Here is a 24,741-nt window from a genome sequence, read left to right as displayed (position 1 = left end):
GACATTCATTTACTTCGGTGGGACCAGCACCATAATTCAGTTATGAAAAAAGAAGGAGCAGAGGCCATAATGCCTGCTGGAATTGCTAGCCAGCTTCCCCAGCAGCAGAGCTGTACCTGTTCTGTTGCTTCCCCTTCCCTCTGGTCACCTTTCAGATTTCTCCCAGAGGTCAGTTCATCCCACGTAAACAGCAGCGAGTCTGTTACTTCTCCAAATGGATTAAAATCTATTAACCAAATCTTACCCTGCAACGTAACAACAGAGGAATTATAACAAGTCACATCGTTTTAAATAAAGCCAGAACACACATGCACTTATACTACTGTAACATGCCTGGTCTTTAGAGACAAAAACAGATGTCAGAACTGAAAGCATCAGTTCATACACACTGAAAATATCGTAATATACTTTATATTAGGCAAACAGGTTTTATAAAAACTTAATGTTTTTATCGTTACTATTATTATTTTAGGCAGAAGATCAGACAGCTCAAATAAACTGAACCCAGCTCTACACAGTGTGCAGTTCTATGCAAGGGTGAAACCATAGAAGTCCCCCACGATCCCCAGACAGCATGAACAAGGACGAGAAAAAAAATATAAAGAAACAAAACCCAGGTATTTTGCTTTCCATCAAAAGCCACCCTGCCACTCCTGTACTTTCAGCAGCCTAAAAGGATTGCTGTTCTTGTTCTCAGAAGGGATTGTAGAACCATACAGAGCAAGGTCTGAAATATGCTGGTGGAGATCATGAAAGCTGAAAGATGCTGCAGAGATATAGATTAAGTATATATAGATTATTATTTTTAACATAACCCTCGGTAGTCCTGACTAATTTCTCCTGCCATATTTTTAACATATTCATATGTCAGATAGTTCTGGTAGTGTGCACAAGAGCATGCCTATTTTACAACTAAAGTATATAAACAGAGAGACTGACACGACTTATTAAAGGTAACATAAGTCTGCCAAGGAGCAAGAAAGAACTTGTGTTCCTCGAGCCATCTCAAGATGCCCTGTGCTGAAGTTGCACCTCTTCTTACCCGAGGAGGTGTCATCTAATAAAACAAAAACTTCATAATGAAATATGAATGCAGGTGGTACTAAGACCAAGCAGAGACCTGCCACATACAGAAGAAAGCAGATCTACCAAACAGCGAGACAAAGGTTTCTGAAACATCAGTGAAGGAATTTACTTCGTTTATCAAAGAGCAATTGGAACTGGAAATCACACCTGAGAACCGTGCAGTTACTAAAAAGTTTTGCTTTCATTTGCTCCCTCTCCTTCCTGAATGATCTTCTGTCTTTAAAAGATCCTTCCTAGCTTGATGCAAACTTCAGTGTTTCTTTAGCTGCTATACTACAGCCATCTGTTTTCTAACACGTAGATGCCTTTGAAGCCTTCAGTCATAGAGTAACATGGAGACTCCCACCCACATCACCTAAGCCACGCTCACAGGCATTTAAGTGCTGTTGAGTAAGAAACAAATAGAAACCCATACAACGGAAGAGAAGAGAAATGCTAGAAGCTAAAACAGTCTGTCACCATCTATACTGAGTCACTAATGCAGGTTGGGGAAGTCCCACCACAGATAAAACCGGTGATATTTCTTGTAAATGGGAGCTGTGCCAACACAGCAATCTGACCACATACAGACCTACACAGCTCTCCCTCTCCCAGGGGAGATCAACGGGGTACAGATGTACCAAAGCAAGTTTTAAGAAGCCAGTGAACTATAAGAGCAGTAAGAGCTAAGAGTTTAGTAAGAGCTAAAACCAGACTGCTACAAAAGAAGCTGGAAGGTGCAAGGACAACAGATATGAACTATTTCTTACTTGTTTTGGAAGAGTGAAGCAGCACAGACCCTCATGGCTAAATTGCAAAACCTCTGAACCAAAATTGACACCACTACCACAGACAGCAAAAAGGGGCAAGCTCTGCTATCATTTTCCATCTCTGTTCCTCCCAGAAACATGGTCACAAATTCTCATTATAAGCAAGGTTTTACTTCTGCTAATGGGGACATCTTGTTAGCTCCAAGGCATCAGGAAGAGGAATCTGAAATTCAGATTCATTCTATCACTCCAGAAAAACAAGTTAATGAACCAATTTAATCACAGACTGAAGCAACGGCTGGCAAAGTTCATTCTGCAGTTCAGAGAATCTTTCCTTGCATGTTTACATCCAATAAAGTATTTTCCTATGAAGGGCTTTCTCAGAGACTCTTCCACACCCCAAACACATGAGACTTCTTCTTAAATAGGAATTCAATATTGTTTCCTTAGGGGAGAGAGGTACGTGCTCTTAGTAGATGCTTTTGACTACTGGAAGCACCATCTGGTTTCTGTGAGCCCCCCAGCAGCATTTCTCCTTGTCTGCAGATAGCGGTACTCCAACTACAGCACCTCGAGACCATCTTAAATCTACACTGAGCTCCATTAGTTGCAAACTGATGAAAAGCGGCAAACAAACTAAACGTCCTCTTCTCAGGCTTCATTGAAGGGAATGTGCATCACCCTGGGTGAGTAACTAAACCGTATTTACTCAAGATTAAATACTCATTCAAGTCTTTGATTTAAATGTTGTTTGAGGTGATACGCACTGTGTATCTAAAGAGAAGTAGTAAAGATATTTATCTGCAGTCTTCTGGCATGAGTAATCTTTGTCATATGAGAGAACAGAAATGCACAAGCCAGAGAAGCAAGACTGTTATTATCTGGAGAGGAAAAAAAAAACCCATGTTATTACATAACATTTCTTTTTCTCCTCATCCTAGAACAGGAACCGACAGATTTACCATATCATGACAGCTTCATGTTTTGTTTTTCTAAAGCATTAAGCAGCACACTGAAAGGAAATGCTTATGACAAAGACTGTTTAAAGGAAGTTAAAAGATAAAAATGCAAACCAAACTGTTACATTTCCCTAGCTTCAGCTGCACCTGCAAGCACAGTGACAAAGCTCATGAGGCAGATACATGCTAGTGCTGGTTTGCATGTTAACAAGAAGAGATGTGAATTTGCAGTGGCCTGGAGCTTTGCACTGATCTTCCACAGCACAGTGACTTGTCTTGAACACGGTTACAAGGCGTAGAACTTGTAAGAGGTATTACCAGGAGCAACAGCAGAGCTCAACCCCAGGCTTGTCAGCTGGCGCACAAGAAAAAGCAGATCCAAGTGGAAACAGGCTACTGGTCCTCCAACATGACCTCTCCAGGATCAGGCATCCAGATCATCCAGCTTTGAAAACTGTATGACAGCATTTCTGCCTTAAAAGAAGGACTGTCTGCCAAACCAGGTGCTAGCTCAGAAGAGCTCAGTGAAGAGAGAGTAAAAGGAAAGGTCAGCCACAGGAAAGTTTGCTCTCAAACCAGGGCACTGCCATCCTCCAACTCAATAAGCTGGACCTGTGGCAGACTGCTCTGCAGCATCTCAAGTAACTACAGAACGCATGGAGTGGTTTGCTCTGTTTCACAACCACAGCAAGGAAACAAGCTTCTCCAAACTGAGTATTTTAGAGTTGAAAGAATTTAAAAAATAAGCAGACATTGGACATTTCTCTCACTCTGTAGGTGAGGTTGCCATGCAACCAGCCCGAGGAAGAGCATGGGTTGTGGAAATTAATCAGAATCAGCAACACTCAATATTCTTTCGCAGCCTATATCTCGCATACAAAGGGAGCAATGAATAATACAGTTGCAAACCACAGCAGTATGTGTGAAAGGAGGAGGATCTGACACACAAAGGATTATCTGGCAGTTTACAAGACTCAAGGGTAGAAGGCACTGAGAGTTATCTACAAACAGATATATTTTATCCTGACAGATGAAGAAACACTGTTCATTTGAGATCACAGGGGTTGAAGCCTCTTACTTAAATAAACTGTCTTTGCACTTCAGCCGTGAGGCAGAGTACCCAAAAGCAGGACCTGGTTGGATGCAGAAGCGCTGCTTCTTGTTTTGTCTGACAGCATCCTCAAGTTCAACGACTGGAGTCCGGGAAGGTTAGTTTCACAAGCCATTCAGCACAGCTGCTTTTAGCCTGTAGCCTGATTTTAGGTACTTACAGTGAAACTGTGCTGAGTAACAATACAGTAACTTTCCACATCATACGTTTCTGTTTCGCAAACTATGGTATGACTTACTATTACGCAATTACAAAATACTTCAGTGGAATTTAAAGTTTGTATAAGGACCTGCTACAAATACTCCTAACTTAACTCACTGTACGTCATTCCTAAAATCAGCTTTTGGATTTTTCAGTTGTGGATCCCTTTCAGACAATACGCATGTGCTGTTAGAGCACAGTTTGCATGACCTCTTTCTATCGGTCGACACTAGGAGAAGGGAAGATGGCCAGCATTTCAAGTTGGGATGGGATGTTTCTCCCCATTCTGTCACTATCTGGATGTTCAGTGTTCCGACTTGCTGAGCACTCAGAACCACAGCTGGAACAATTTGAACAGAAAAAAAAATAGCTTCCATCTGCTTCAAATTGGGAATACAATCATATACTCTTTTGATGATCACTCCTTTGTATCCTGGATTAAGAGTTATTTTTCAGCTTCTGAAGAACACTGAAGAAATGATGAACTTTGATGAGTTCAGATGCCATAGGCATGATTTTTTCAAACAAAACTGCTAAGAATCTACTGAATTTCTTTCAGCGAGCGAAACATCACCCTCTTCATTTTCTGAAATATCCCAATTCTGGATGAGCATTCAGATACATTTCTGTCTAAAGCATCTACAGTAGGCACTAAATAGAGTGAGTAGTGCTTCACTTAAACTATTTATCAAGGAATCCTTAGAGTTGGAAGGAACCTTTAAAGGCCATCTAGTCCAACTACCCTGCAATGAATAGGAACACCTGCAGCAAGATCAGGTTGCTCAGGGTGTTACCCATCCTTGCCTTGAAAGTTTCCAGGGATGGGGAATCAACCACATCTCTGGGCAACCCGTTCCAGTGCTTCACCACCCTCACTGGGAAAGACTTCTTCCTTATCTCCAGGCTAAATCTATCCTCTTTAAGCTTGAAGCCATTTCTCCTTGTTCTGTCAACCACAGACCCTGCTAAAGAGTTTGTTCCCTTCTTTCCTGTAGCTCCCCTTTATATACTGAAAGGCCACACTCAGGTCACCTCACAGCCTTCTCCAGGCTGAACAGACAGGGTTGCCACCCACCAACTCAGGCTGCTCAGGGCTCCATCCAATCTGACCTTAAACACCTCCAGGGATGGTGCATCCCTTAACTTCTCTGGGCAGCAGTGCCAGAGCCTCACCACCCTCTGAGTAAAGAACATCTTCCTACCATTTGACTTCTGGTTTAAAGACATTCCTCCCTGTTCTATCACTAGCAGACTGTATGTAAAGTCAGTCTCCCATCTGTTTCTAAGCTCTCTCCAATCACTGGAAGGCTACTAAGAGGTCTCTCCAGAGCTACCTATTCTCCAGGCCGTACAAGCCCATCTCTCTCAGTTTTTCTTCACAGGAGAGGTGCTCCAGCCCTCTGATCATCTTCATGGCCCTCCTCTGGACACAAATTCAGACACAGCTGTAGCTGAAGCCAAAGTTATGTGCTGGAAGACAGACTACTTGTCTGGAAGAAGATATTTACTAAATAATTACATCACTGGCAAAGACATACAAGCCTAAGTCTATCACTTTCCTCTCATTGACAGCATCAAACATTGAAAAGGAATTCAGGAACAGCATGATAAAACCAGATAGCTTTTTTTCTTTTTCCTGCCAGGATCACTTCTAGGAAGATGAAGCTATTCTTTGATTCCTCTCTCTGGGGTTTCGGGTATAGCTTCCACAGAACAAACAATTAATTCCAAAGGAAATAAACTGTTTTTCACTTACCCTGCTGTCTCGGTACACATCAAAAACAACTGAAAAAGAGAGAGAAAAAAAAAGTTAACCTTGAAAGATACAGTTTCACAGATGATGTTTAAAACTCTCCTGGAGAAGAGAAGGCTGTAGGGAGACCTCATTACGGCCTTTCAATATTTAAAGGGAGATTATAAACAGCAGGGAAATCAACTTTTTACACAGACAGATAACGAAAAGACAAGGGGAAATGGTTTTAAATGAAAGGAGATTCATACTAGATGTCAGAAGGAAGTTTTTCTCTGAGGGGACGTTGAGGTGCTGGAACAGGTTGTGCAGAGATGTGGATACCCTGTCCCTGGGGGTGGTTCAGGCCAGGTTGGATGGAGCCCTGGGCAACCCAATCAAGTACTTGACCTATCTATCAGTTGGCAATCCTGCCTGTGGCAGGAAGGTTGGAACTTGATGATCTGTGAGGTCAGTTCCAACCCAAGCCATTCTATGATTCTAAATAGATACTTGTGTACGCTACACAATTGGCAAAGTCAATACATCTCAACAACTGCAAGCCAGAATTAGGTTAATTTCCAAAAGGAAGTTGAGAAATTTCAAGAACTATTGTTAATACACTGATAAAGTGTCTGCTGGGCTTTTTCGTTTAATTTTGGCTTGTTTTGCTCATTTTTCCTCCCAATAGATCATAAGATAAACCTTAGCATAGAGAAAAACTTATCACCTACAGCACTGCTGTTTGTTTTACAGCAGAACTGAGACATTTCACAGAAGGATAGGCCTCCACTGTGCTAGACATCACACAAACATTTAATGAGAGAAAGATCCTGCTTCAAAAAGATTAGGACTTCAACAGATAACAAGACAAACAGGTTGCAGGAACAAAGGGGTCAGAGGGAATGCTGAGGATGAGGCACTGAAAGGGCTATGTTTAATAACACAGAGCAGACTCTGCACTCCTACTGGTTATCAACAGCTCTTTCAAAGAATCTCTGCCACTCAGTGATTTAAGTCAAACTGCCTTGTGTAGTTACATTGTTGCCTCACCCATTGGTTAATTAAGCATAAATCTCTGTACATGCTTCAATCTATCAGCTTCTGCTCAGTATTGTTAAGCAAACTTTTGATATGTCTTTCTATCCAACTATGGAAAAATCTACAGATAAGCATTCAAGCACGACCACACGCAGAAACTGTACCATTTCAGCAGAGGAAAAGAAAAGCCAGAACTAGAAAAACTCAGACAAATGCTGTATTGTCACTTCCTTCACAAATAAGGAAGGGAATATTTCAGCTAACTAAGAGATATCCCAATTCACATAAGATAAACTAAACTCAGGATATGACTGAAGAACACTTGAGACCCAGCAGCTCCTCAGGAAGCTGCCTGTCAGTAGCAGACAAGTTGATAGATGGTGTCCATGCATGTAAAGCTACTCAGCAGCTTAACCTTACGCTCTATGCAAAGTTGGCTGCACTAAGGCAAAACTCAGAGCCAGAACCAGTCACACCATTGTTTTTGACCATAAAGCCTAAAAATCTTCTTGCACAAGCTCAGTTACGTCAATTTAAAACGATGCTCTAGAATTAAGTGCTGTGATTTTCTCAGTAAGACAAGCCCTCAGTGGCTAAGTCACCAATGCCAGGATAAACAGAGCAGCCCCAGATTTCTTCCACAGCTGTTCAACTGAACTCGTTGCTTGTACTGTGCACAACAGAAAACCTTTTCATCTGAGTTCCATTATAAAACAATGCCTGTCAACTTGGAGCAAGCCTACGGCAGCAGTGATCGTTAATCATTGAGGCTGAGTGGGATTTACAACCCCATTAAGACTGATTGCATATTGGTGACTAATTGGTGACTGATAAACAGCAAACAGAGAGGAAAACTTGCACTGTTCCTTCTTTAGGGACCACCTTAGAAGAAGCGAGCTGCGTGCCAGTGAGACTGGAGTAAAACTTTACCTGCAATTGCTCAGAACTGAGGGCAAGTGAATGTGTGGCTCTGTGGCAAGCATCAATACATCTGGAGATCTGTTTTCATTGGGCTCCTATGAAAGGATTTTAGAAGGTTCTAACACCGTTTTAAATTATTTAGAATGCATTTGCCCATCTGTTATCTTACTGCTCCAACTCTGCAGTGCTTCAGCTGCTCTGACTCAACTCTTCCATCTGGAGATACTAACAGACCAACTGGAAAAAGCAGAGCAAACAGCACTGAAAGCCCCAGCTGAAGCAAGGAGTCAGGGAAAGAGTTACAATACCTTTCCTTCTGAAGGCAAACAAAAGCAGACTTTCATCATTAATAACACATATGCTGCTAAACGGTGGATCCAGGGATATGGTTTTGGATGGGGAAGGTATGGAAAAAAACAGCCTGCAGAAAATGTTTTCTGCGTGGCATTTCTCTGCAGCAGGAAGGGTTACCCATGTTTAGTGCCCAAGACCAAAAGGTTAACAGATCTCCATTCCAGAAGGTGACCCTGAAACCTCATTTCCTTAGAAGGTAATTTGAGTGGTACAATTTAACCTACTTTACATAGGATACCACTTCAGACCTTCCAGTTCACTAGGCAGCAGCTTCAGAACTGAAATCTGGGCATCAGTTTCTAAAAATAGTGTCCTGAATTATTATCTATCAGCTGATTATATACAGGCTGAAATTATGTTGGGACACAGAGGAAAATTAAAACAGTAATCATAATGTCAGATCTGTATGATTGATTTTTTACTTCAAAATGTTAGGGCTACAAATGTGATAAATTAGTACAATAATTATACGTATTCTATCCAGCCTGGAATAAAGGAGTCGTGCAGAGCCACATTTTTTAAAACATCAATTAAAAAAGACTGGCATTAGAAAGAATCCTTTTAGAAAGTCAGAACAGATCTATCTGAGTGCCATGGTTACTCAACAAAATTATTAACCAAGCCCAAAGCTTGCCTAATGGTTGAGTGGTCAAACCTTCATGAAAGACAGCACAACTGACAGACAATTCTTATGTTATTATTATGTTATCCTTATTTTACTCAACTGGGGGTTGGTCCATGCCAGAGCAACTTCACTTTCTCCATCTTATTTGTCACCCATCCTGATCACACGTCACGACAGAACGCTACCTTAATTTCCTGACGTGGTTTAGTGAGACTATTGCTGATAGAATTTGTAAAGGATTTCCTGTTTACAAACTGAGACGATTTAATTAGGTTGTTTAGGTGTAGCAGAACCTCACCAAATACCATGCAAAAGTTTGAGCAGACAAAACACTATACGTCAATATTCTAATAGAAATTTGTGTAAGTTCCTGAAAATAAACTTCTAGATCTTTTCTTCAGAGAATACACCAATATTTAGCACAAAACATCTTTATAAACATGTTTCCTTAATATCGAATGCTTTTTGTTAAGTATTTCTTATCCTATTACTCAGATGCTGATTTTTTTTTATTTAGAAACAAGCATAAAGGGGGGGCAAAAAGCCTTTAAAGAAAACAAGCAGCAAGCAAACACACCAGTAAACAAACAAAAACTCTTTTTGTTTAAGTCTTTGTGACTACAAGTGCAGAATGTCCCTAAAAACCTTCACCAACACCCTCCTCCCCTCTCTATGATCCCTTTTCTAACCAAAGTCTAAAGATACTTACAGTCCTCATCCAAGAATTTATACTGTATGTGTTTCTTGAAAAACTCCTGTATTGATCTACAGATCTCCTCATGCTGCTTAGAGATATGATCGTAGTATTGAGTGTAGTCCCTCTGTGATATACCTGTCAAAAAATTTAATTGATTATGAAGAGCTTTAAACGCGGAAAAAGCAAACAAATACAAAGAGCAATCACATAGAATGCAGTTGTCAGAGTACACACATTATCATCACTGTTTCAAAAGACAGGTTTCTCCCAGGTTTCAACCATTAGCAATGACCTGCTGTTTGGTTTTATTCTCCAGTACTGGAAGCACTGGCATTACAAACTTTCTCCTTGTACAGTTCTGCCCTATGCGTGGTGAACCTCAGTTTATATGCACTTACTCTCATTGTTTTTAAGTGAGTTTCTGAAGTAATCTTTGCTGAGTTTACATTTCCAGTTGTGTCTTGTCCTTCCAGTTTCATCCACCCTGTTTACTTGGGTGAAAAACCTTTTGTTCAGCACTTCCATTTGGAAGAGCTAAATGAAAGGGGAAGAGGCCAAGTTTGCACATTAGCAAAGAGGACAGAATTGAACGTACCATAAAGATTCTCATTTAACCTACTCATTAAGCATGGAATAACACACACCTCTTTGAGAAGACACTAGAGCTGAAACCTTAAATCCTAGAATCAACAAAGTGACATACAGTCTAGTATCTTTGTGCCTATCTGGGGGCTTTCTTAGATAAATCATCCCAATGACATCAGAAGCATTTCGTTTCAGGCATTTGTTTGAATACAAGATGATAATTGATATCAGCATCAACAGGATTAGACACTCACATCTTAAATGACAAAAGTTCTCATCCAGGATATGTCAACATAAGCCACTGCAATACTCTGCTGGACAAATGTCAAATTCAGCCCTATGCCTCACTGCAAGATGAGTAACGTATAGTATTTACGGAGTAAAAAAGCCAAAATCCCCCACAGAAGATGCATTGGTGATGAGAGTGTACTCTTTTAACCACACACAAAACACAGAGACTAAGCCTTACTTTAGGACAACGCCGACCACCTCCAAAGAGGAGCTCTTTCAAAAACTTCATATGAAGTTTACATCATCAGTGGAACTTTGAATTAGGCAAATCTTAAGCCTAAAAACAAAAAGCAAGAGATGGTGGCACTGCAGGGGATGCAGACGTCTAACTGGAAAAGCATTCACTACACTTTGCAAGCATTACAGCTTAGCTTGACTGACAGGCTCATTAATTTTAAGAACATGGGAACATATTGTGGGAAAAAAAAAAAAAAAGCCATGAAACTATCTTAGGAAATGCAGTTGGCGTGCTTGTAAAAAAAGAAACCAACAAAACACACTGGTAAATTCCCCACGTTTCAAAACTTAGTAATGCAATGTGCAGAATGTTTAATTAGGCAGAGTACAAATGCTTTGGGGTATTTGAAAGTAAATATCACTCTCTCTCAAGCACATATATTACGCGCACATATGCATTCCGTAACAGATCTACACTCAAATGTTTTGGAATTTATCACAGTGATGCACATCACTGGCAGTTGTGTTCTAGCAGCACTTAGAATTGTTTAAGTTAGAAGGAACCTTTAAAGGTCATCTAGTCAAACTCCCCTGCAGTGAACAGGGACATCTACAGCGAGATCAGGTCACTCAGAGCCCCATTCAGCCTCACCCTGAATGTCTCCAGGGATGGGGCATGCATCAGATCTCTGGCAACTTGTTCCTGTGCCTCACCACCCTCACCATTTCTGTATATCTAACCTAATCTACTCTCTTTAAACTTGAAATCGTTTCCCTTTGCTCTACCACAGCAGATCTTGCAAAAGAGTCTGTCCCCTTCTGTACTGAAAGGCTGCTCTCAGGTCACCTCAGAGCCTTCTCTTTTCCAGGCTGAATAGAATAATAGAATTATCTAACAGCTCCTCCTCTTTCAAGAAGTTTCATCAATACCGTTAAGCAATACAGGATTAATGGTCAATCTCAGCTATTAGCAAAATAAATTCTGTTACAAGGAAGTACAATAAAGCCTGCAATTGGCATGAATGGACAGCACCCAGATTAGCAGATCGCAAAGAAATCTTCATGCAGTTCATAGAACACCCTGATCAAGAGACAAAGGTCAGGAAGTAAATTCCTAATGACTGAATAAGGTTGGGCAGGATGGAGAGAAATAACTGACAACTCCTAACAGGTACAAAAAGGCACGTGCTGTGCTCAAAGATGCCAGAAGAAAAAGAAAGGACTACATAATATGCTTTCACCACTGTATCACTATGAGGAATCCTGGACATATCGCTTACATGTGTCCATCTTGGTGCTTGTGAATACGTAGGTATGAGACAAAAAGTGAACAACCTTGCTTTTCTTTAAGAGAAAAAGAAAATCACTTTCCTTCCCATTAATTCTGGATTACTGCTTTGCGACATCACAGCTATAACATTTTCTTGTAAGAAGAGTTCAAGCAGAATTTTCTTGTTAAGGACTATTATGCTGTCCAATCCTGTACCATTCTCATTTCTGTTCATCCTCTGAAGATCCCAAGGTCGCACACATCAAAAAGGAATTCAAACTCCAGAGTGGTCCTCTGGCTGAAATTAAACCCCTCAGTTCAAGCACCTGTATGTGCTCTAGGTGTCTAGGCTCCTGTTACAGGACAGGCTACTCGATGTATCTGGAGGAATACATGAAATACAGTTTCAATTCAGACACGCCTTTGTACGCCTTTGGATATATGCTGACCTCCACAACTTTCTGTATTTAACATCCAAGTGTGGTCACATTTAATCAACCACCTACTGCCTCTGAATTCATTCTGCAAGTTGGCTATGATTTAAATTCGCTCCTGAATATAAAGGAATCCCTTCCACAACAGCCTTTGGGTGAAGTTTCTGAATTAACAATTAGAACCAAGAGTATTCCCACTGTCATATGAGGCTTACTATGGCATCAGGCTTTCAAAGACTGTGGAAAGAGAAAATTGCCATGCCACGTTTCAAATTACAGATAGAAGAGAAATATTAATTCCCAAATTGAGTGTGCTAAGGAAGAAGTGTCTTTAGAGTCAGTATTGATTCAATAAATCAGAGAAATTTCTAAGAACTTCATCTAATAATTTAATCTCTAAGATAATTCTCACCTATAAGCTTGTTTTCCTTGACAAAGCATCTGAATTCTGCACCAGGAATTAGTTCACACCATTTGCGAAGAACAAGCTACAAAGGGAAAAGAAATGACAAAATACTGTTTCAGAGGGTAACATTTTCTTTGTTTACAGCAGGGATATCTTCTAGATCTTTCAACAGTTTTGCTGCAATAGTAAGACAACCTCTGATGTTAATTCTGTTTTAAGATGACAAAACAATCTTACCCTGCAGATCATACAGTCATGGAATGGCTTGGGTTGGAAGGGACCTTAAAGATCCCACAGTCATTGACAAGGCTGCCAGCCACAAGATCAATTCATACAATTATTGACAGCACAAAACCATGACACTTAGGAAATACTCAAAAGAATTTGACTTGGTATTAATTTATATATGATGAGAATGCAAAAAATTATCCTAATAGGCAATAATTTCCCAATTTAGAGCTCCCTTTTCTGAAGGTCAATGTATTTAAACACTGATGCCCAGAAAGCAACTTATTAAATGCCACTTCTTCCCACGATTACATGTTTGGTGCATGCTATGCTGTCAATATATACATCTGGAGTTCCATGCTTCAAGACCCCTGAATATAGTTGTTATATTCATAAGCTCTCTGTGACTGCTCAGAAATAGGCCATTGGCACTGACTGCATCAGATGGTCATGAAGTCCTTCAAGGGAAAATGAAAAGTTGCAAATTGAAAGGAGAAAGTTCAGACTGGTCACAGGAAGAAACTTTTTTACCACAAGGACAGTCCAGCATCTCAGCAGCCCCCTCAGTGGGGTGGAACAGCCTCCAGTCACTGAGGTTTTCATGACCACATTTGACAGCACACCACACAACCCAATTTTATCTCACAGCTTGCCTGGCTCTGAGCACAAGAATGAACTAGAGAACCAAGGAGGCCCCTTCCTACCTTAGATATCCTGTGCTCTTCTATTATGTACAGAATTTAAACATGAAATTATTTATGTACCAACTTCAATGTTGCATTAATGATAAAGCGTGGAAAACAGAAAACCCCACTGTACAACACAATAAATCTGCCACAGAGTTGGCAAGAAGCTGCTTTCTAGTCAAAAGAGCTGATGGGCAGAATTGAATTGAACCAGATCAATCTCTATTGTGGCATACACCCAAGCAGAATTCTGGGATGCCTCTGAAAGCACAAACTGGTTAAAATAAGGACACGGGAACAATATAGTAACTGAACTATTATCATGAATAGGAGAGAATGTCTGGTAATTAAAACATATCTCCAACACAGCCCCTGCTTTTCCTAAATTGAAGCATTCAGATGCATCCATTCTTTCATGGGTCTCAGCTACTGCTTGTGGGCACTGGAAACTCCCAGCACTATTAACTGCAGTATAAAAAAAAACAAATCAGTAACCAAAGGTGATGTTCCAAAGTACAACGTAAACATGAAAAACTCTTCTGTATCTTTAAAGCCCGTTAAAATAGTGCTTCAAAACAGCGCTCATGCGCTTTCCTAAAGCCCTTTTAATCGCAAAGGATGATGACAAAAGCTGTATTCACATAAAAATGATTAGAAACATAACTAGATGCTATCATAAAACTGACAGCACCACAAGAACTGTTTAACACAATATCTGAGCGGCTAACTAAATATTTTAATGCAGCAGAAAGCATATCTAATGAGATGATGTAGACCATTTCAGTTCTTTGTAATGAGCTACAAACCCCAGCCGCTACAGCTAGCTTCTCTTAGTAACTTCAGCCGTGATGTTCCCAAGAAGCATGTTATAGGGAACATATGACTCTTGGCTATTGAGCTTCACCTTCCTGGCAAAAGCAGACAGACAATAACAGAAAGCTGCAAGGAAGCTTCACACATCTGAACTTCAGCTTGGCTCTGACCCACAACTAAATGAATACCTAATGACCTCCAGTTCTTAACCACACTTCCCAAGCAACACAGAACAAACAAAATTATGTTTGGGCACATATTCAAGCACAAGTGGCTGCCTGCCCACATATAATTCACTTAAGTTCACCTAGAAATCATACAGAAAGTCTTACCTCATAGTTCAAGGAAGGATCAGGAGAGTCATCAGTGCAGTGAATAAACCTGGAAAAGTCACAGGCATCAAAATATGCTTTTAGATATAAGATTCTACCAATAGTGAGGAAAGATAACCCCAAAATGTTAATTCCAAAACCACAGCTAAATTACCTCTAAGACAGATAAAGCAGGCGGTTTCAGTCTGTTAAAGACAAAAAAGACAACTACTTTTCACAATTATAAACAGTCTTTTTTTCTTTTTGATGTAGTTTGGAAGAGCCTAAATTTGGACCAGAACTTGGCTAAAATGAGAGTGCTTATTCAACACTGAGTCTTTTGCTTGAATCAACAGTGCAGCTCCTTTTGTCTTTATTGATACATAGGCATAACTGGATTCTCAAGCACAAAATGAACATGAAAAGCACTAGGGAAAACGTGCTGCAATGAAACCTGATGAGATTGTTAACCTTAACTTCCTAAGCCAGATAACTGAGACACATCACAGTGCCTTGCAGCAGTTCAGGATTACTTTCATTTCTGTGAACAGGAGATGCAAAGCAGAGCTGCTCAACACTACTGATCCCACTGCATGGTGTTTTGCTAAACTAAAAGCCTTAAGAAATACTCTTAAAAATCTCCTGAGAATGAAAATGAACAAAACCACTTCCATAACTGCAAGCAGACGTTGAGGTTTTGTCCCTTGTGAGCAGCTCACTGTGTGCCACCATCCAGGAACTACCAAGAACAGAGACAGCGATCCAAGACAATTTCTACATCTATTTTTGTGATTATACCACAAGTTTTGATAATTCCCTTTGAAAGTTACAGGAATTATTGCAAGAGAACATAAATCATCCATCCAAACACACTTCCTGACCTTACTGGCAACAAACTACTTTAATGCTCAGAACTGTGCAAAGGGTCACTACTAACAGTCTTAAATGGCAACATTTCTCCTGTCTCCTTTTGGCACGGAACTTAAGCAATCCACAAGTCTAACATCTCTCCCTAAGTACTGTAAGATGTGGCTGCTCAATGCTTTCACTCTTTGTAAGCAATGCACTGCACTGCCCAACCTTCAATCTGAGGCTAAGGGCTCCCCTAAGAGCTTTCTCAGTACACTGCCAGAAGAAATAAATTTTTAGTTTAGACTTTAATATTCACCACACAGAGAAGAGAATGCTCTTCAAAAGTAATCAGAGACCACATATCTGTAAGCCTGTGTAAACAGATAGCAGCTTCAGTTCATCTTCCCAGCAATTTCAAATCTGTCAAGGCATCAACACTTGCAGTTTTGCTATCCTCAGAATTCCCCCCACTGCAGTCATATCTGCTTACCGTGCTCAAGAAAATATTCCCCACACACCAAAATAACCCTAAACAACAGATGAAAAGGCAGATGAAGCCTAACTCACAGTGTTCCACAGTCTCTGCACATTAGGACCCGCATTACCTTTCAGAGAAATCCATATTTGAGATTGGGGTATCTGTTATCTGCTCCATTTCAGTTAGATACAGTCTTTTCCAGCTGTCAAAAAACAGCCTTATAAAAAAGTCAAAACTAAGTAGCAAATGCACGTCAATCTCCGAATGCACACACCTGACAACAGCACACACTACATGAAGCTGCTGTGCAGTTCAGCGTGCAACACTGAGAAAAATGACTTAAGAAGGTCTGTAAAATCTCCATTACCCATCCTGCCATGAGAACAACGAACAGAGATTATTATCCACATAATAAACAACTGCCCATATGAGAACTGCAAGAATCACTTTGTACCAGACAGCTCTGCTGACGTCTCACAGTTCAATTTAAAACCTTAATAAAAAAAGAAAAATCAAAGATATATTTCTAACACCAAGAAACATTCAGCTTCAAGGACTACAAGCAAATAGGGAATCCACACACTACTGAAAGAGAATCTCGTAGCACCTGCACCGCAAATTCCTAGGGAAAAAACAGGCACGTGAGTTAAGCCTCAAGAAAAGAAAGTGTCAAAGGCCTCATGTTTCACATCACCTCAAGCGGAATTGTTTAATCTTAAAATAGGTTGTATTCAAGTCTTAAGCAACAGGTACTGACCTTGCAAAAAAAGGTACCGTGACTGCCAAGTCACTTCTTCATGAGCCAATGCTGCCTCCTATGTTCCATCAGGAGAACACAGGCTGTTATTCCATGTTAGAAAAAAAGCTTTACAACTTCTTACTAAAAAGAAAAATGCTTCCTAGTCGAACAAATCAAGTTTAGCGTCAGCAGAGTCACATCTGACACCCTTTGAGTCAAGCATTCTGTTACTCATAAGTGATCACTTTTACAAGTATCCAGTTTTGGTCAACCAGAGAACGCTGTGATCCCACTGGAAGGTGTTTCACCTGCTCCTACCTGGGCTAAAGGGCAATACCTGCCAAGAGCAGCTTTTGCATGAGGTTGCTTGTGACCAAGGCTGAACTTCAGATATTCAGATATTTCATCTCTACTGATGGTTGTTTAATAACTGCAAAAATGCTGTGAGGTTCAACATCCCAACAGTGACATCTGCAGATCTAAAATGCTCAGCACTGCACTGCAGAATCATAGGAACCACCTCCAAAGTTCAACAAAATCCCCAAGGTTTATATTCTGCTTGTCAGTGACAACAAACTTATCTTTGTAAGGGCATTACTCCATCATTAAAATGATTGCTACTGTTTATAGCAGCCCAAACATTCTAATAATTAGCACAAAAGCTATGCGCTAGCTGTACACTTTCTGCTCAAAAGAGTTGTGTTAATCGTTAACAGAAATCCCAGTTAGGGAGGGATTTCTTCTGCCACATAACCACAACATTAAGTTCTTGAAAGCCTACATTAAAAGCTGGAAAGTTAAGGATCACACCACCCACAAGTTTTCTGTGAACTCAGCAAAGTAAAATGTAGTGCTTACTTGAAGCAGAAACAATGACTACGTTAACGAGAACGTTGCTCTGAAGTGTTTGCTAATTTATGGCTGTTCCAAGAGGAAAGTTAACTCATTCTGAGCTCTTAAACCAAACAAGTGTCAACATGATGAGAGAATCCAAACATTTAAATAGTCAAAGCTTATCTAGTCACACTCAGTGTATCTGCAGTAAGGCCATATTGCTCATGGCATGCGTCGAGGTACTGCATAGGTGAAATATTCTCAGATCTGGAGACGGTTAAGGATTGCAGCAAGGGCATTTCCCTGACCTGAACAACAGATAGATCAATATCAGAGAGCAGACAGGAAACGAGAGAGGAAAGAGGCAGAGAAACGTGCTTTAAGTCCCACATCACTGACAACGCTACACCAAGAAACAGATCTTCAACTTGGCACTGTAAAGTCTTCTCTGTGCCACAACCCAGGAAGTGCACTTTTAAGTTAACGCCACCGAACAGGAAAAAAGAGTAAACAAAAATCTCAGCTGTTAATTATGCAGGCCAAGACGGCTTTAGATCACACTGAAGATTAATGGAAAAAACAGAAATACAGCACTTCTATCCCTCCTCCTTGCTCTGATCAGCCCTTCCAAGGATTTAGATATATTGTGTTTTCAATTTTTGTTTGTTCAGCACTTCAGTTCTTTTGCCAACTTCACTTCTACTTTCTGCTTGCTAAGGACTGGGGAGCTGGCAGCTAATCAATAGCATAATTAAGCCCACCTCTGTAACTCAGCAATAATTTCTGTTTCCAGATGGGGACATTTTGTATTAATAACTTGGCAATTTAGATATATCACGCACTAACTGGACAATAATTTGTTCTTTATTCAAGCACAACACATTCACAGGATACAGAGAAACCAAAGTGCTTTTACATGTGATGTTCATCTTGTGTTGTAAGGACCATTTACACTCAAATTCACAGACTTTATAGGAAGGGAAATAAATACAGTGCTTCTCAAATGAAACTTCAACTTCACCTTGGGATTAGGTAACTACCTGACAAACACATCATGAGGTTGGTTTACGTACCATTACCCAGTTGTGCACCCCATTTTAGCACTCTGGATGAGGAGTGCAAATGGACTGAACTGGTACAATCTGAGGCACTGCTTTTCTGCTGGAGGTCACTTCTCCCCAAGCAGTATCAGTAGATGAGAACATACCCGCTATAGGCTGCTCAGCCAACACTGCTTTTAGTCTGGTGTGAATCTAAGGTGAAATTACTGATGGCTCAAGTTAACACCCATGCTGTGAAATTTCACAATACAGAAAATAGAATGCATTCACTGCCTCCTCTGTAAGTCAGTGCTGTCTGCCAAGGGCAAGGTGAACAGCTGAGGCACTAACCTGGCCTGATACGAGATAAAAACCCTGAGAGAAAATGCACCAATTGCAATCCCAGTGAAGATAGCCAAGCCAATGCTTTCTACCATATAAATGTCATAACCTAAAAGCACAAGACTGCACACACACGCAATCCTAGTTGCCACAGCGCGCAGTGCTTCCTAAACCCTTGACTGTGTCCCAGACATGAGAATGGGGTTAACCAAACAAGCACTCACCAAGGAGTTTGGGGTAATTGTTGCTCAGTTTCTTTATGCATGAGGACAGCAGAATACAAAAAAATAAAATATGGATATTCACAAAGGACTTGCTATGGTGTATGGATATTTTCAGACCCAGGAGATACTTCCAGCCTTACAACAAAGATCACATTAGGACAATTTGCTCCAAGGGTTACCAGGCCAAACAGCCTGGCCTCCCATCAGTGGAAATCATGAACAGCTCCTCAGTAAGGCACCAGAGAAACACTGAGCACTCAACTCTGAAATGCAGATGGCATCTCTCTTATCGCTTCCATTCTCTACGATCCCAGAACTTTAAATCCTCAGTGTTTCAACTGTTAATATCCTTTTAAAACTGTCATATCACTCCAGCATCTTCTCCCCTCTTTCCCATTCTCCTCCTCTCCACCTCATACTGTTATAGGTTAGATGTAACATAAAACCTAGTATCAGAATTGGACTGACAGCACTGCTAACACTCCATAAATGCAGAGATAAGGATGAGGATGTTGTTACCTATTCATTATTTCAAATGCACCAACAGATCACAAGGGAAAAAAGCGCTATTGGAGTTACAGGAACAAAAAGGAAGGCAGCAGTTGCACTGCATTAATACAAATGGTTTCATGTTTTAGACAATACAATTCTCACGTCAGTAGCTACATAAGACCAGGCTACTATGCTTGATAAACCTCCACAAAGGAAAAAACAAAAACAAAAAAAAATCACTCCAAAACATTAAAATACCACTTGCTTGAGAAAGCAGCTCAATAAAAATGGTCTCAGTCCATGGTGTCATTTTACATGCTGTACCTCTATACGTCCTCCTGGTTTGTTTTTCACTCATTTACGTACCAAAATTAAGCCAATTACGTATAAGAAGAAAATGAAACCTACTTCTCTCTTGTTCACTGAAATTAGGTAAACAACTCTAGTTTACAAGGAATTATTCACTTATGGTAAGTAACACCAACAATAATTTGCCTCACAACTCTCTGCAGTAAACAGGCCCCGGTATTTATTTTTCTATGGTGCAGGGAGAAAAAGAGGAAGAAAGATGGGAGAACATTACAAAGAACAACTAATTACTTGAGATTTACTTGAGTCACAACTTTTAAATGTGAACATGAATACTTATAAATACTCCTCAAATACTTATTGTTACACTTCAGTAAAGAGCAACCTCTTTCCAAGGTACTGAAAAACTACCCTCTGTGGGTTAGAGGTTCTTTATGACTAGATAAGACTGCTAGGATCTACTTACGGCTGCGTGAGGTCACGAGTAATGAAGTCTGAACTTTTGAAGAGGAGGAAAATGTCGCTTAGAGCTTTACATTTCAGAGAGCTATTCATTGCTATCCAGTAAGCATCCTGCACAGGGGAAAAAGAAAGGATTACCCAAAAATGCAGCTTTTCTAGCAGAGTAATGCAAGGCACTGATCTATCCGAATGAAACAGTTGACACACATACAGAAAATTATTTCTGGATTTTCAGGAAAGCTTCATCAGCTGTTAACATAGAATAGTTAGGTCTATTATGAATAAGTTGCTGAATGTAGACCAAATCTATTCAAAAACAGAGTGTTTACCTCACTTCTAAGCACTTTCCTGGAATGCTTGAACACTAATTTCCCTTGAGAATATAATACAAAATCACTTAGGGGCACCCATTCTTAAGGTATATTTAGAGCACCTAAAAACAACCTGAGAGAAATATATTGCTTTTTTTTTAAAAAAAAAAAAGGAAAAATAATTATTTTTCTTTTTATCCCATGTAAGGTTTTCAACTGATATCCTGAACGAAGAGAGTATGACCACCACACTCCTACCTAGAGCAAAGATAACTAGATGTTATACAAGGAAGACAGAGCTATCTTGCATCGGGCTCACCAAACAACACACCACTGAGCTCTAATTCACCAGAACAATTTGCTGTATCAAACTAAACTGCTCTCATTTATCACTCCCTTCCTTATCGGGCTCACTAGTCTGCTCTATTTTCCAATGCATTAAGATAAACTAAAAATTCTGTGTGATAGCATCTGTTACAAGTTTTAGGAGTCAGCATTCTTACCCTTGGAGCACTCCAGTTCAGCTTAGGAAAAACACTGCCGCCCAAGGAACTTATGGCTTCTTCAACTTTGGCTGTAAACTCTGGGAACTCTGGTGCCTGAAGAAGGGACAAGAACAAAAGGAAAATAATAAAAATTATAATAATACATGTAATTAATGCACAATGAAAAATAGCTCGTTCAGAATTAAACGCCAACTAAAAAAAAGCAAATATTTGCTAAAGATGCAAATATTGTAGCATTCTGTCAAGGTTTGAAGAGACAGAAAAACCAGTTCCATTTTGTAACAGCTCTCTAATTGCATCGTGGAGTTTAGTAAGAGAGCAACAGTAAATAAAGAACTCGCAGACAGCTTGAGTGACAGCTCACTTAAATTTGGTTTCATAAAGTATTTCTGGAAATACTTTGAATGAAGTCTTCAAAGTAGCTTAATAATACAAGACAACTTGCATCAAAATGCAGGACACGCTACAAAGATCCATGTTGGAACAGAAAACTTTGACTTATAAAGAATATTGCAACAACAGTAAACATAAGATAGGAGAAATAAAAGGCCAAGAAGCTATAAACTCCACTCCTAATGTGGTGCAGTAAAAAATAAAATCTGACTGCTGACCTTTAAAATAATAGGAAAATATCTGTATGTATTTCAGGCACTTTAAAGATGTACAGATCTAAAGCCAACACTTTAGATTTCTACCTACTTCTACCTATATCTGCAAATGTAACCCAAAGGTAACTCCTATGCTAAAGCCAACAGAGATCCGAAACAACAAAGCCCTCACAACCATACAAGTGATCATCAAAACTTTATACGTTGTTGTACATCCATCCTGCAGTCCCTCACAAAGTGCACACGCTTTAAATAAATCAAGAAAGGTAAGAGGTTCAGCAACCTAAGCTGAGCTTCAGACAACCCTATCTTTCCTCAGTACATTATCTGGTCTCTGTGGGAAACCACACTCGAAAAACTGAAATAAGCACTTCTTTTATTTCACTTTTAGAGCTACAGTCAATAATAAGGAAGGGGAAAAAAAAGCCTTTCAGTAAGAAGTAAAACTCCCCATGCAGTGCAGTCTGATCTCCTCCTGTTCTGATGGGACCACGTATGTAATGGCCGTACATACAAAACTCACTGAGAAAACGTTGCTATCATCTCCTTTGATTAATACACGTGAAAAAACATTACACAAGAGAACAGCTCTAAGGCAGCATAAATAAGCTGAGCTCTAACGCTGACCAAATTCTGGATGCTGGACATTTTTAAACACTATGTTATATAATTCTACGTTCTAATTCTTCCTTCAGAATATAGAAGGAGCAAGGGAAACTAGTTCTACCTTAAGACTCAGGTAGGGCATCAAACAGAAATATAACCACAACCCATCTTACATCTCCCTGACAATAAAAGCAAAGGAGAAATCAACCATAATCCAGGATTTATCGTTAGTGCAATGCTATAATGGAATGATAATAGCAGAGTGGCAAAGTCTTTGGCTACAGCAAATGAGAGCAAGCCCAAATGCAGCAGGCACAGACACAGAAATAAAGGAAAAGAGCTGCTTACTTTTGGAAGGCATCAGGGAGGCAGGGATCTCCAGCAAGAGATGCCCTCACCTCTACTGCCAACCCTTAAATGAGGTCTGGGAAGGGGTAGATCCTGGCCTTTCCAGTCCCTTAAGTGCACTGCTTGCACCAGAGCTCCCCTGGGTTGGCCCTGCCTTCCCACCAGGAGGTTTTGCTGTTTCAGGCTGTGATTAAGTGTTTCCACTGCCATTAGGAAAACCGGAGTTGTAGAGCTGAAATCCACACACAGTACTCAACTCCTTATGTGGCTAAACCGAAATCACTTGGCCTGTAGCCTCCTAGTGGATTTAATACATCTTAGGATGTATTTTCATATTGTGTTGTACATTATAATGAACATCAGGGAGCAACAGGACTGAAGTAGCAGTAACAGTAGCAGACAAGCGGAGCAGCTGCATTAAATCTGCAAGGCAATAGCAATTGGGGAAGCCTAACTGATATCCATCATGAGATGGTTTAGTGGGCACGGTCATGATGACCGTTGATGGTTGAACTAGATGACCTTTGTGGTCTTTTCCAACCTTAATAAGTCTATGATCCTGATTCTAAGCTGGACACAGCACAAAGAGAGCATGAAAACAAGAAAAAGGGGACACAAGGCAATAGAAAGCAAGGTACTTAGGAGCCAATAATGGCAAAGGTATAAGAGAAGAGCTGTGAAAACTGAGCTGCAGGGACTCCATTTCTTCTGCGTTCAGTTCAATTAAGTAATTGGAAGATATTCAAAGTAGTGAAAATAAAAGGCAGCTATATTTAGACTAATCCTCCAATTCATTTCCTATATTCTAAAAGCATGTGATTGTTGGGAACGAAGAAAAGAAGCACTTTATTTTTAGTTAAATAAAACTAAGCTAGCAGAACATTTTTAAGGTTGCAGATACCTACACTGCCATCTAGTGAGAAGAAAAATGTTGACTACAGCAGATACCAATAACTGGCCACAAGTTTCTACCACAAGGCTCAGTAAGAATATTGCTCAAAGACCCACATGCTGGGATTTTAGAGGACCTTACCTTAAGTGTTGCAGTATTCTCATCATCTGACCACTGTTAAGAATAAGAATGAACCCAAGGTTAATGGTTACCTGTGATGTCATTTATAACTTATGAGAACATCCAAATCTATACAGCTTCCTACAACGTGTACAAATCATTGCCCTGATTCTTCTTCACAACCATATGCCCATCCTCTGATTATTACAATTGTGAATTAAGACAGGAAATATTGTGTACACTCAACGAAAGTACTGTTGTGAAGTACAAATAAGAGACAACGCCTATATAAGATGACTGCGATTCATATGCAAGACTTGGACAATACTATGTGCAGTCTTTCCTACCTAAACCTTGTCTTTGCCTCCCACACTTCTATCATTAAGGCTTGTGAAGGGCTTAGAGAATACACTCTATGAGGAGAGATGGATGGAACGGGGCTGTTTAGTCTGCGGAAAAGGAGGCTGAGGGGAGGCCTTATTGCTATTATCTATCCTTATTCTATTATCTTACAGCACTCCCTAGTCATTATTAGAAATGTAATTAACAAGGAAAAGTGTGTGATAGAGCACAGAAACACTTTAAACTTTTCTTGATGTCACAGTATAGATAATGATGTTTGTAAACTTTTTCCAAGGCAAATATCATGTGATTATTATTTTGGTAAAGTACCATCTTCACTTGTAAAGCACATAGAAATGGTTACACGTCAACATCAAGTCTCTAAAGGACAAACAAAGTTGAAGTTTTACTGACCTGTATTTCTTCTGCATCGTCACTCCCCTCTGATATTTGAGTTGGTGGATCTTCTCTAAGACAAAAAATGAGCAGAGAAAAAAAACAAATGAGCACCAGAGTTTGAATTGACTCTATGTATTATAATTCCATAGCAACTACCAGCTGT

The 24,741-nt window shown here is 40.0% G+C and overlaps 1 protein-coding gene across 1 annotated transcript in view; it reads right to left on the bottom strand.

The window, feature by feature from the left end:
- The window catches only part of CDC123 (cell division cycle 123), a 33,990-nt gene that overhangs the window by 5,731 nt on the left and 3,518 nt on the right, over positions 1-24,741 (bottom strand). The window contains exons 3-11 of the mRNA XM_072348989.1: positions 24,594-24,648; positions 23,859-23,891; positions 21,261-21,356; positions 20,451-20,557; positions 14,696-14,744; positions 12,643-12,718; positions 9,486-9,608; positions 5,863-5,891; positions 117-245 (exon numbers count right to left, since the gene is read on the bottom strand). Coding sequence (XP_072205090.1) covers positions 117-245; positions 5,863-5,891; positions 9,486-9,608; positions 12,643-12,718; positions 14,696-14,744; positions 20,451-20,557; positions 21,261-21,356; positions 23,859-23,891; positions 24,594-24,648 — 697 coding nt within the window. The remainder of the gene's footprint in view (positions 1-116; positions 246-5,862; positions 5,892-9,485; positions 9,609-12,642; positions 12,719-14,695; positions 14,745-20,450; positions 20,558-21,260; positions 21,357-23,858; positions 23,892-24,593; positions 24,649-24,741) is intronic.

The sequence above is a fragment of the Excalfactoria chinensis genome, chromosome 1 (genome assembly GCF_039878825.1).
Source record: "Excalfactoria chinensis isolate bCotChi1 chromosome 1, bCotChi1.hap2, whole genome shotgun sequence".
NCBI lineage: Eukaryota > Metazoa > Chordata > Aves > Galliformes > Phasianidae > Excalfactoria > Excalfactoria chinensis.
This window is presented reverse-complemented; position numbering and strand designations above follow the sequence as displayed.